The 12814-nt window shown below is 49.8% G+C and overlaps 1 protein-coding gene across 13 annotated transcripts in view; it reads right to left on the reverse strand.

Moving 5' to 3' along the window:
• Positions 1 to 12814, reverse strand: part of TMCO4 (transmembrane and coiled-coil domains 4) — a 106908-nt gene that overhangs the window by 24893 nt on the left and 69201 nt on the right. The window contains exon 13 of one of the 13 annotated variants that reach the window (XM_086325782.1): positions 5953 to 7122. The exons of the other annotated variants lie outside the window; for them this stretch is intronic. Coding sequence (XP_086181908.1) covers positions 6959 to 7122 — 164 coding nt within the window. The 3' untranslated portion in view covers positions 5953 to 6958. Of the gene's footprint in view, positions 1 to 5952; positions 7123 to 12814 lie in introns of those variants that run through there. 13 annotated transcript variants of the gene reach the window in all.

A 12814-nucleotide genomic window follows, 5' to 3' on the forward strand; every position in this document is an offset into this window, starting at 1 on the left:
AAAATTATAGTAAAATACTCGTAACATGAGTTTTCATCTTAACCATTTAAAACAATGTTTTTGATGTGGACCTTTTAAAAAAGTCTTTATTGAATTTGTTACAATATTGCTTCTGTTTTATTTTTTATTTTTATTTTTTAGCTGTGAGGCTTGTAAGATCTTAGTTTCCTGAGTAGGGGTCCCAGCCCCCCACACTGGAAGGCTCCGATCTTCCCACTGGTCCTCCAGGGAAGTTCCGTAACGTTTTTAAGAGTGCAGTTCAGTGGCATTAAGCACAGTCACACTGTTGTGCAAACACCTTGCTTTTTATCACTCAGGATTTAGATAAATCAATTTCTATCTTGTCAACTGCTCTTATCATGCCAGATTCCTGATATGACACTTTTACCACTGGGGTGCTCCTGGCAGTCTGGAGATTGTCTTAGCTTTTCAAAAAAAACAAAACAAAACAAATCACAAAAAAACCCCAAGAGCTGAGAATGGCTAGTTCTTCACAACAGCAAGAATTCTTTCACTCTGGACCCTTGGTCTTTAAAATCCTCTATGTTGTGGTTCGGTCACCAAGTGGTGTCTGACCCTTTGCGACCCCCTGGACTGCAGCACACCAGACCTCCCTATCCTTCATTATCTCCCCGAGTTTGCTCAAACTCATGTCCATCGAGTCGGTGATGCCATCCAACCACCTCATCCTCTGTTGTCCCCTTCTCGTCCTGCCTTCAATCTTTCCCAGCATCAGGGTCTTTTCCAATGAGTCAGCTCTTTGCATCAGGTGGCCTAAGTATTGGAGCTTTGGCGTCAGCATCAGTCCTTCCAATGAATATTCAGGGTTGATTTCCTCTAGGATTGACTGGTTTGATCTCCTGGCTGTCCAAGGGACTCCCACGAGTCTTCTCCAGCACCACAGTTTGAAAGATCAGCTCTTTGGCACTCAGCCTTCTTTAAGGTCCAACTCTCACATCTCTACATGACTAGTGGAAAAACCATAGCTTTGACTACATGGACCTTTGTCGGCAAAGTGATGTCTCTGCTTTTTAATGTGCCGTCTAGGTTTCTCATAGCCTTCCTTCCAAGGAGCAAGCGTCTTTGTCTCATGGCTGCAGTCGCCATCCGCAGTGATTCTGAGGCCCAAGAAAATAAAACCTGCCATTGCTTCCACTTTTCCCCCTTCTATTCGCCATGAAGTGATGAGACCAGATGCCACGATCTTAGTTTTCTGAATGCTGAATTTTAGGCCAGCTTTTTCACTCCCCTCTTTCACCCTCATAAAGACGCTCTTCAGTTCCCCTTCACTTTCTGCCATTAGAGTAGTAGCATCTGCATATCTGAGGTTGATAAATTGTTTCTGTCAAACTAAACATTCTTAAAATGTACCAAGTAGGGCTAGCTCTTTCAGAGTCCCACAGAGCATCCTTTTTGTACAATGAGGGGGGCCCTGTGTCACTGGGAATGGCCACTCCCAGCTTCGTCTCTGTCATTCTGTCCTCTCCAGACCACGTGCTTTCGGAATGTGAGGCAGGCCCTGGTGGTGCCTGCCAGGTCTCTCCCACCAGCCTCCTCTAGGAGCTACATAGAAATCTCATCACATGGCAGGAAAGGCCACATCACATGCTCCCACAGGCCTATCACACTGTCAGTAATGAGATTCTCCCGCACTGCAAAGACCACAGTTTGAGAAGCGAAAAAGAAGGATGTTCTTCCTCCTGGCAGGGGGTCATGTGTGCATGGAGCGATAAGGTGGGAAACGAAGGAGGAAGTTATCTCCTGATGGCGGGTCCAGAAAACAGACCTTGAAGAAAATGCTGTGAACTGCATCTAACACAAATGAAATCCATGCCAAAGACACACGTACACACAAGATAAACCCACAGACGCAGCGGAGGGGAGAGGGAGAGGTCCAGGAGCCGGAGGGAAGGGAGATGAAGGCAAGCTTTGACTGTCCCCCTCCTCCCAACCCTTCAGTGGAATGACGTTCACACTAGAAAGAACCGTTTAAGGGAGCCTGTTGATGGATTATAGGGATTTGGGATGATTTTTTCATGGAAGGAGTAAGCCTTCATCTCTCCCTTTTGATTCCCTTCTCTTCCATTTGGCAAAGTGGTAAGGCTGTTACTGGCATCCGGGGGCCCGAAAATTAATCTGCATGCCTGACCTCTCGTGGCTGTCCACCCGCCTCTCCAGGGAAGGCTAAAGCGGGGTCTGGCTGCAGACAAAGCAACTGGGAGATGCGATTCTGTAGAAGGGAAAGAAATCACATCAAAGGCGATGTCTGCTGGAGATGAAAGAGCCAGTTGACTGAATGACAGTCTGCTTTGCATTTCAACTGGTATCTAGTGACACCCCAGACGCAGTTTTCAGCTAAGTGAGAGTTTAGGAATTCAAGGTCAGGATGTTTAAGTGTGTCTGAGCTTACTGAGGAACTCTTTGCCTTGGTTTTATCCTTCAAGTATCACAGGCAGTAAAGCTGGTCTAACTTCAGAGGAGCTGGGAGAGAAGCTGGAGAGAGAGACCTTGCTGCAGAGGTCGTTCCTTTGTTGTTTGTTTTTGAACGAAGGTCTGGTATTCTATTTCTTAACCTCCCTTCTTTCTTTATCATCATCACAGCTTACCTAGGCTAAGTGCTTTATACATATACTGTTTCATTTTCTTCTTGTAACAACCTTAGGAGGTAAGCAGGACTACTCCCATTTTATGATGGGAAAAACTTGCCTCAGAGACACAAAGTAATTTGCCCAAAGTCACACAATAAGGGGCAGAGTGGAATTCAGTGATCCCTACATTTTCTCTCCTACTCTACTTCCCTAATCTTGAACCAAAACATGTCTTTTGATAACGGTGACATCTTCTAAAATCGAATATTAAAAATAGAACAACACAACTTGCCAAGATAAACAGTTCTTACTCGGTTGAGTCAAGACACACACCAGCAGGCTGGAGTTTGCTGGAAGACTGACATCCTGATGTGGGCACCATGCCAAAGGCACACGACCTTTTGCTTTGCTACTCTTGGGAACACCTGTCAAACCAAGTGGGTGGAAAGATCATGCAAAGAAAGAGGGGTCTGCGTGAGACATGTCACACTGCGCAGTTTCTGATGGGCAGTTACGGCTGTCGGTCCACACCCTGCTGCTGCTGCTGCTAAGTCGCTTCAGTCGTGTCCAACTCTGTGCGACCCCATAGACGGCAGCCCACCAGGCTCCCCTGTCCCTGGGATCCTCCAGGCAAGAACACCGGAGTGGGTTGCCATTTCCTTCTCCAATGCATGAAAGCGAAAAGTCAAAGTGAAGTTGCTCAGTTGTGTCCGACTCTTCGTGACCCCATGGACTGCAGCCTACCAGGCTCCTCCGTCCATAGGATTTTCCAGGCAAGAGTACTGGAGTGGGGTGCCATCCACCTTAGCATGGGCACTCAATTCCCCACCAGAAAGGTTAAACTGAGCAAGATGACATGAATAGAAGCACAGCTGCTGGTCAGCTTCAGGCTGTGAGCCAGCGTAACACCAGCAGTTTCATTATACGCATATACACAAGTAAAGCGTCTTTCTATTGGGTAGCTACTGCTGTGTGACAAATAACCCCCACACTCAGTGACTTGAGGTAACCATCTGTTATTTCTCATGAGCCTACCAATGGGCTATGCAGTTCTGCTGAGATTATCCCGGCATGCTTGATCCCACTGGGTTCACTCACGTGTCTATGACCAGCTGGTGGGTAGGCTGGGGGCTGGCTGAGATTACGTGGCTTTGCCTCACGTGTCTTCCATCCTCCAGGGGGCTAGTCTTGACTTGTTCTTAAGGCGAGGGTGAAACCCATGTGCAAGGCCTTCTGAAGCTTAAGTTTGAAATGGATACGATGTCATTTCCTTTACTTTTTTTTTAGCGAATACAAGTCACAAGGCCAGCCCAGATTCAAAGCGTGGAGAAACAGACTGCACTTGATGGGAAGAGCTTCAAGGTCATATTGGAAAAGATGTGAAAACAGGGAGGGGTGAAGAAGTAGGGCCATTTTTTTTTTTTTGCAATCAGTCTACCGCAGATATACGCAATATATCTGAAACACTGCAAAGTACTGAGAGCTCGTGTGCAGTGAGCAATGGGTTAAAAACCCCTGGTGGTACCAGTACTAGGGAAATGTTTCTTTGAATTCTCACCCAGTGAGAAGAGGAGTGGGAGGAACAGTGGGTGGGAATGTCGCCTGGGCACTGAAGTGGCCCAGCCAGGATGTTGGCAAGTGGCTGTTTTCAGGGATGTGGTTTTGGGACCCTGAATGAAGGCAGGATCCTCCTAGAGAACTGGAAAATAGGCCAAAGCAGAATCCTTTGGGCAAGATCAAGGTGGGGTGTTCAAGCACTGATTTAATCAAGTGCAAGATCAAGCAACCAGGTCCAGAGGGCCAGTGGTCAGAGCTGCAGAGCAGGGTCTGGAGGCTTTTATTCAAGTATGATAAAGGCAGCTAGTGGTTACGAGCATGGTCCTGGATTCCGGGAACAGTGCTAGATGTTCTGTCTATATTATCACAGTAATATTCACTGTTTTTTGAAGTAGAGTTCCTTGAGTAGTTACTGTAGCAAGGGTCTCTTCAAGGTAAACTTGCTCAGTCTTTGAAAATATCTTTTGGCTTCCACCTCAAATGATAGTTTAGCTGGATGGATATACAATTTTAGATTGACAATTTTTTTTTCCTTTTCTGATTTCTATTGTTTTGAGAAGTCTCATCGGTCTAGTCAGAGAAGGCAATGGCACCCCACTCCAGTACTCTTGCCTGGAAAATCCCATGGACGGAGGAGCCTGGTAGGCTGCAGTCCATGGGGTCGCTAAGAGTCGGACACGACTGAGCGACTTCACTCTCACTTTTCACTTTCCTGCATTGGAGAAGGAAATGGCAACCCACTCCAGTGTTCTTGCCTGGAGAATCCCAGGGATGGGGAAGCCTGGTGGGCTGCCATCTATGGGGTCGCACAGAGTCGGACACGACTGAAGTGACTTAGCATAGCATAGCACAGCATCGGTCTAGTTGAGGTTTCTTTGTAAGTATTAAGAATTCATTTAAAAAGTAATTAAATAACTCCTTTTTACCTCTGGAGTTCACTCTGATCTCTGCAGGTGTAACACATTTATTCTGCTCAAGACTCATGTTCCCTGAACCTTAGGAGTCACGTCTGTCGGTCAGTCTCAGTCAGTAAAGTGCATCTCTCTCCTATTCTCTCCTTTCTGGAGTTGGAATTAGGCAACTGTTGAACATTACCTTCTCTTTCCTATCTTCTATCTCTTTATCTCTCCACAATGCATTGCGAGTAATTTCTTCAAACCAATCTTCCAATTCATTATTTCCCTCTTTAAGTGTAAGCAAGTGTTGGTCACTCAGTCGTGTCCGACTTTTGGCAATCCCATGGCAATCCCAGAGGAGCCCACCAGGCTCCTCAGTCCATGAAATTCTCCAGGCAAGAATAATGGAGTGGGTTGCCATGTCCTTCTCCAGGGCTCCTGTAGGGGAAATTAGAATGGTATGTCTCAAGTCCAAGGGAGCCCCCCGGTATGTTCATTATCAGAGTGATCCTCTCCTTTGTAAAGTGCTTCTGACTGCCAGATTGTTGAATTGTGAGCCATTCAGGAGCCATTGCTCTTCTGACCTTAACATACCTAATACGTACCCCAAAGATCTTTCCTTTGGGAAAGATTTCTCGCTAGCTTTGTCTCATCTGTTTAACTTTCCCACCAAAGTTTTAATTTCATGACTATTTTTTTCATTTCTAAAAGTTCCACTGGTTTCATTTAAAAATCTCCCTGTACTTTTTTTTCCCCCAACATTTTACTCTTTCCACTTATCCTTCAATGTTTTATGTCCTTAATTATTGTAATCATGCTTAGTTTTTTGAGGGGGGCACTCCTTTAGGCCATTCTATTAAATTAAGGATCTAATCTTGATGTTTGCTTCTTTGTGCTTTTCCCATATGGTGTTTTTCGTTTTTTTTTTTTTTTCATGTGTTTTTATAAACTTTATGGAATAAGACCTCATCTTTAAAGCTGCTCTTACATGCGAATCTGTGTAGTTTGGACTGAGGACCTGTATGGTAATGCCTGTGGCTGGGAACCTGGCTGGAAGTCCACAGCAGTTATTCCCATTCTGCTAGTGCTTATAACCTGGGGTCCACAGCGCTGCCTACAGTTTAGCAAGTCAGAGTCCACTACACTGAGGTGCTCTGGACTCCAATGTCAGGCTCCCATTCTGACAGCAGTGGTCATGTTTCCACTGGGTAATTTTACTTAAAGTGCCTAGATCTGGGTTCAAAGTAAGATTTCCCCCTGGTTGCTTCCTCTTACCCGCTCTCAAGCTTTATAACTGTTTATTCCGTTTCTGAAACAGATGGTACAGTGATTGCCGGTCAGGAACAGTCAGGGCAGAGATCACTGATAAGGCTGCTGGTAGGTCTTTATGACTAACGCTGCCATATCCCTGCATGAACAGCCCTGCCAAACTGGGAGCCTCAGACCCCGGCGTGGGCCCAGTTCTGGTAGCCGCTCGCCTCTTTGAACGACCCAGTGAGTATGAATGCATGTCTATGGGCCTGAGTTCAAGTTCCTGGTGGGGTAACTGGAGGCATATCAGAAACCTGGTCATTGCTCTTCCTCTTCTCTGCCAATGACTTTCTCCACACGGGTCGGCACAGGGCAGGGGCCTCGCAGTGACCTCTGCGATGCTGTGGAATCCTCAAAACAATCCCATCTGAGTTCCCTTCCATCTTTTAAAATAAGTGCCACAGGAACCTGATCTTGTATAGTTTTTGGTCATTAAAGAAAAAGGGGACATCGCTAATGGACTCATGGGATTTGGTTTTTCTTTCTTTTCTTAAGAGAACTTCTTTTTCAGAATATTTCCTCTTGATTTTCATCTGGGGAGGGGAAAAAGTTCACGGAAACGACAGCACACGTTGGGTAGCTGTTGCCAGGAAAGCCCAGTGACGCTTAGGAGGGCAGACCTTCTGCTTTGATGACATGAGCAGGGGTCCGATAGGGCCACGGGAGCCGGGCCAGGCCACGCCTGTCCATCTCCTCATCCAGAAAGGGCTGGAGAATCGCTGACTTGCAGGGCTGTTGGGAAGACTCTAAGAGATGATGCCGGGAAACACCTTTCCCAGCAGGAGCTCGGTAAATACTAGATCCTCCCCCTCTTTGTATCTCCATCCCCCGCTCCCGCCCCGTCTTTTATTTTGGCCACACCTTGCAGCTTGTGGGATCTTAATTCCTCGACCAGGGATCAAATCCAGGCCTCCAGCGGTGAAAGCATGGAGTCCTAACTACTGGACTGCCAGGGAACTACCCCGCTGCTTTGTATCTCTGATGTCTAATAAATACAGACAGGGAGGATGTGGCTGGCTGACACGGAAATCTCTCAGACAGAGGGAGGAGGTACTCAGTTCTGCACAAACCCTCAAGGGAAGGCCGGGCTGCCGGCGCCTGTTGGAAGCCCGCTCTGAGCTGGGCTCGTGAGGTGCGTGCTCCACAAGTCACCGCCAGATGGTGCTGTGGCAGCCACAGATGCTCCAGGTGTCCCGGGAAACTCGGCCAGGACCTTCCAGGAAAGCCACCTGCTAGCGTTGGGCTGACCACACCCCAGAGCACCCGCCACGCCCCAGGGTCCCTGAGACAAGCCCCAGGAAGGCTCCAGACCCGACCCTGCCTTTTACTGGCTGTGCAGCCTGGACAAGCTGGGTAAGCACTCAGTGGCACCATTCAAGAGACAGGTCCAGGGTCCCCGGGCAGTGCAGTGGGCCTTGCCATGGGCCACGGGGCCTAGGCGCACCCGGGTTGGCTGGGACCATCAAAGAGACACTTCATGGGAAGAACCTGGCAGGAACGGTGACTCAGTCAGCTGGCTTCACTGAGTGCGGTTCAGTAAGCCCTCACAGGACTTCCCTTGGGTCCAGCAGCTGAGACTCTGAGCTCCCAATGCAGGGGGCTTACGTTCGATCCCTGATCAGGGAACTAGATCTCATGTGCTGCAACTAAGACCCAGCATAGCCAAATAGATAAATAAATACATATTAAAAAACAAACAAACAAAAAAACCCCACAGCCCTCTTATGGGGTATCTAAGGCTGGGCCAAGGTTGGAGAAGACTCTTGAGAGTCCCTTGGACTGCAAGGAGATCCAACCAGGCCATCCTAAAGGAAATCAGTCCTGAATGTTCATTGGAAGGACTGACGCTGACACTGAAGCTCCAACACTTTGGCCACCTGATGCGAAGAACTGACTCATTGGAAAAGACCCTGATGCTGGGAAAGATTGAAGGTGGGAGGAGAAGGGGACGACAGAGGATGAGATGGTTAGATGGCATCACTGACTTGATGGACATGAGTTTGGGCAAGCTTTGAGAGTTGGTGATGGACAGGGAGGCCTGGCGTGCTGCGGTCCATGGGGTTGCAAAGAGTCAGACACGACTGAGCAACTAAACTGACTAAGCTGTGAGCCATGTTCAACAACAGTCCCCTGAAGCCTCTCCCCCCAGCAACTGCTAAATTACTAAACGTAAAATTACACCGATGAGAGCCCAACTTGGGACTTGCCGCCTAATTAACATTCTTTCAAGCACCCAGGTGCTCAAAGCTGAAGAAATTATCTCCCTGCCTGAGTTTCTGCAGACACCCCTGCTACCACCCTCCAGACAATTAGGCAGCACCCTGGAGAGGTCATTCCCAGCCATGGTGTGGTCTTCGTGGTACTGGGTCTGTAAACCTTTTCAGCGAGCAGAAGGCAGAGCTGTTTGAGGCTCTGATGGCTAATTAAACCTGAACCTGAGCACTTAGCTCCTCACAGGAGAGCGTGAAACTCTCAGAGTGAGACAGGTTGAAAAGGAAGGTCTTCCTACCAGCAGAGCTGGTATCTCCAAGTCCCCTTATGGAAGTGAGAAATAGGATCAATGCTTTCTGCTTTTGCTCTGATGGCTAGGAAGTGAGTAGCTGAAGCCACAGCTCAGTTATAGCAGCTGGGTGATAACAGGAGAAAGTACAACCATAGCAGTAACAGGGACAAAGATAGCAGTTACTGAACGCCTGCGACTTGCCAGCCATTTTTGCTAAGTGCTTTACATATATTGGGGCTTCCCTGGTGGCTCAGAGGTTAAAGCGTCTGCCTGGAATGCAGAAGACCTGGGTTCGATCCCTGGGTCGGGAAGATCCCCTGGAGAAGGAAATGGCAACCCACTCAAGTACTCTTGCCTGGAGAATCAATGGAGGGAGGAGCCTGGTAGGCTACAGTCCATGGGGTTGAAAAGAGTTGGACACGACTGAGGGACGGGACTGAACTGAACTGAACTGAGGTGCTTCCTTCCCCTGCTGGGACCCCCAAACCCCCAGAGGGCTGCTCCTTCACTGCAGAGGTCTGGATTCTTCAGTTATTATCAACCAGACTCATGCAAGGGACTCATTTATACAACATTCTCAGTGAGGGGGAAGCCCAGGAGGGAGGGAAACTGAGAAAGGTCCCTTGGTGGGGGCGTGCTCGTGAGGCTGGGGGGGGCACCAGGGCTCACCATGGCCAGGAAAATAATTCCTGGAGGCTACCCCTCCCTCGCCCTGCAGAGAGAAGCTTTGGTAGATAATCTGTTTCCCAGGTGCTCGGACAGAGAGCATGGACATCTGCTCCATTTGCAGGAAATTGACAATTACTGGTGGACCAAAATGAATCAGTGTTCAGTTCCTAATGCTGTCTCTTGTGAATGTGCTTAATAGGGGCTCTGATCAGCTCCGGGTTCAAAATAGGTAAAATCTTGTTTCTGAAAAGCCTGAGAGCAGACCTGGGGGCACGCTGGCCACCCAGGCTCTGAAGCCCTCGGGGCTCTGTTGTGGTGCCAGTGCCTCCCTGGAAATACGTGAACACGAGCAGCCTTGACAGACTCTTTGAGCAGGGCCTAATGTTCCACAGCCCACAAGCCACCGACTTCCAGGTTAAACTGATCCCTTCCTAAGTTCCTAACCAACCTGGGCAGAGTAGTAAGCTTCCCATCACTGGGAGCAAGTAAGCAGATGCTAGTAGAGACTTCTGATGGATGATGTCAAGGGGATCCTATATGTGAGGGGTCTGAACCAGATGACTCCAAATTGTCTGTTGGAACCCTGAGTATAGGAGTCCATAATTTCTGATGTTTGTGGGATAAAATGAGCACCGAAGAATTGATGCTTTTGAACTGTGGTGTTGGAGAAGACTCTTGAGAGTCCCTTGGACTGCAAGGAGATCAAACCAATCAGTCCTCGAGGAAATCAACCCTGAATATTCATTGGAAGGACTGATGCTGAAGCTGAAGCTCCAACACTTTGGCCACCTGATGTGAAGAGCTGACTCATTTGGAAAGACCCTGATGCTGGGAAAGATTGAAGGTGGGAGGAGAAGGGGGCGATAGAGGAGATGGTTGGATGGCATCACGGACTCCATGGACATGGGTTTGAGCAAGCTCTGGGAGTTGGTGAAGGACGGGGAGGCCTGGCGTGCTGCGGTCCACGGGGTCACAAAGAGTCGGACACGACTGAGCGGCTGAACAGTAACAGCAAGCGCTGTGTGGTCTCACCCACCGCCCTGAGAGGCTGAGCCGTCAGACTGGGTCCCGGGCTGTCCCCGTGCACACTAGTGTGCCTCTCCCCCGTGCCAAGTCATCCATTTCATTCTTGTCCCCGCCCCCAGCCTCTTCACTGGCAAAAGAGAAGGATCTCTACCCGCATCTTAGGTTTGTTTGCACATTAAGGGAAAACTCACGGGACTTCCCTGGCAGCCCAGTGGTTAAGACTTTGCCTTCCAACGCAGGAGCTGTGGGTTCTATATCTGGTCAGGGAGCTAAGATTCCACAATCCTCCTGGCCAAAAATCCAGAACACAACACAGAAGCGATATTGTAACAAATTCAGTAAAGACTTTAAAAATGGTCCACATTAAAAAAAAAAAAAAAGTTAAAAAAATAAAGGAGAGAAAACGCGCAAAGCTCTTAGTGGGGGTCCCTGGTACAGGCCGGGTGGAAGTCGCTCAGCCGTTTCTGACTCTGTGACCCCGTGGACTGTCGCCCGCCAGGTTCCTCTGTCCAGGGGAGTCTCCAGGCCAGAATCCTGGAGTGGGTAGCCTTTCCCTTCTCCAGGGGATCTTCCCGACCCAGGGATCAAACCCGGGTCTCTGCACTGCAGGCGGATTCTTAACTGTCTGAGTCACCAGGGAAGCCTTAGGTACAGAGCTCGTGGTTAAGCCCCGAGCAAGCCCAGGAGGCCCCCGTGTCCCCTTCAACTCCTCAGCCTGAAGCTCAGAGGCAAAGTGGTTTCGCCTAAGGGCACCTGGACAGTGATGAGCAGGGCCTGGCTTTGCGCTCAGGTCACGGTCTCGTGTACCTTGAAGTCTCCAGGAGAAGCAGTTGGATGGAGCCAACTTACAGATGCAGGATGGAAGGGGGAGCCAGGGCTGACGCCATGGATGGGCTCGGGTGCCCAGAGTGTGGCAGGCCCTGAGGGATCTTATTGGCTGAGTGAAAATATGAACAGGCGAGCCAGCATATCCCAGCACGTCTTGCCAACAGCGTGGACAGGGCCACTGGCCAGAGACAATGTGCAGGGTCACTAATGAATTCTCTTCACATCTTTTGAGAATGAAGAGAAGCATCAGTGCATAAACAGCTGAAGCAGAACTGATTTCTCGGTTCACGTGGCCACTTCCTGGCTCCGCTTCCATGAGTCAGTCTGAATTGAGCTCTCTTTCCACTTTTTTGAGGCCTTTGAAAGTGAATGCATAGGAAAAATCCACTGGATCTGGGGCCCAGGGTCTCTCGTGCTTGGATGGTGGCCTTTCTTGGCATCAGGCCCTGCACTCCACCCCCGGCCACCTGCTGGGGCCAGAAATACCCTTGGTCAGAGGATCAGTCACTTCCAAAGCAAATTCCTCCTGTCGGCGGGCAGATGGACCTGGGAATCCTGGCTATGTTCCTCTCCTGCCTGAAGTTTGGCAGACGCACGTTCTGTCCCGGATCTGAGCCGGCGGATCATGCACATGCCGAGCACGTGCTGGCTGACCACGCCTGCCGAGAGGTCCAGGAGCGGAGTGGCCTGGGTCACCGGGAGCCGTGGGTGACCCCCTGGCTAGATCTCGGGGCCGGAGGGGTCCACGTGCTCATGTAGCTCCAGCCTTTCACCACCAAAGGCCTTGGCACCGTTCTCTGCAGGTGGCACTCATGGAGAACATGAAACACAGGTTTCACGTTCCTCATCAACCGACAGGTAGTCAGCCACTGACAGCTACCGGGTACCTCGTACGTGCCAGGGCCTCTGCCAGGAGCTGGTGATACGAGGTGAGCAACACACACAGGGCCTGACCCAGAGCCCTGAGTGCAGAGCAAGGGGAGAGGGAGGGAGCAGGACGCGGCCGCAGGAGAGGGATCCAGACCGAGGGCCAGGGCCAGGCGTGGGGGGCAGCCTCAGCTCTGCCACCTCCCAGCTCCAACTCTGGGGAAACCCTTCAACTCTCTGAGTCTCAAAGTCCTTGTCCACTCTCTATAGAATATGGTGAATCAGATGCCGGCCCATGAGGAGGCTGCGAGGATCCGAGTTAACAAAACTGACACCATCAAGCGTTGGCACAGACATCTATCCCATCTGTGGTGACGGACACCAGAGCCAAGAGCAGGGACTTCCCTGGTGGCCCAGTGGTGAAGAATCCGCCTGCAATGCGGGAGACCTGGGTTCGATCCCTGCGTTGGGAAGATACCCTGGAGAAGGGAAAGGCTATGCACTCCAGTATTCTGGCCTGGAGAATTCCATGGACTGTACAGTTCAGGGGGGTTGCAAAGAGTCAGACA

Source organism: Bos grunniens, chromosome 2 (genome assembly GCF_055505025.1).
Source record: "Bos grunniens cultivar Pamir isolate PY7600 chromosome 2, Bosgru_T2T1.0, whole genome shotgun sequence".
Classification (NCBI taxonomy): domain Eukaryota; kingdom Metazoa; phylum Chordata; class Mammalia; order Artiodactyla; family Bovidae; genus Bos; species Bos grunniens.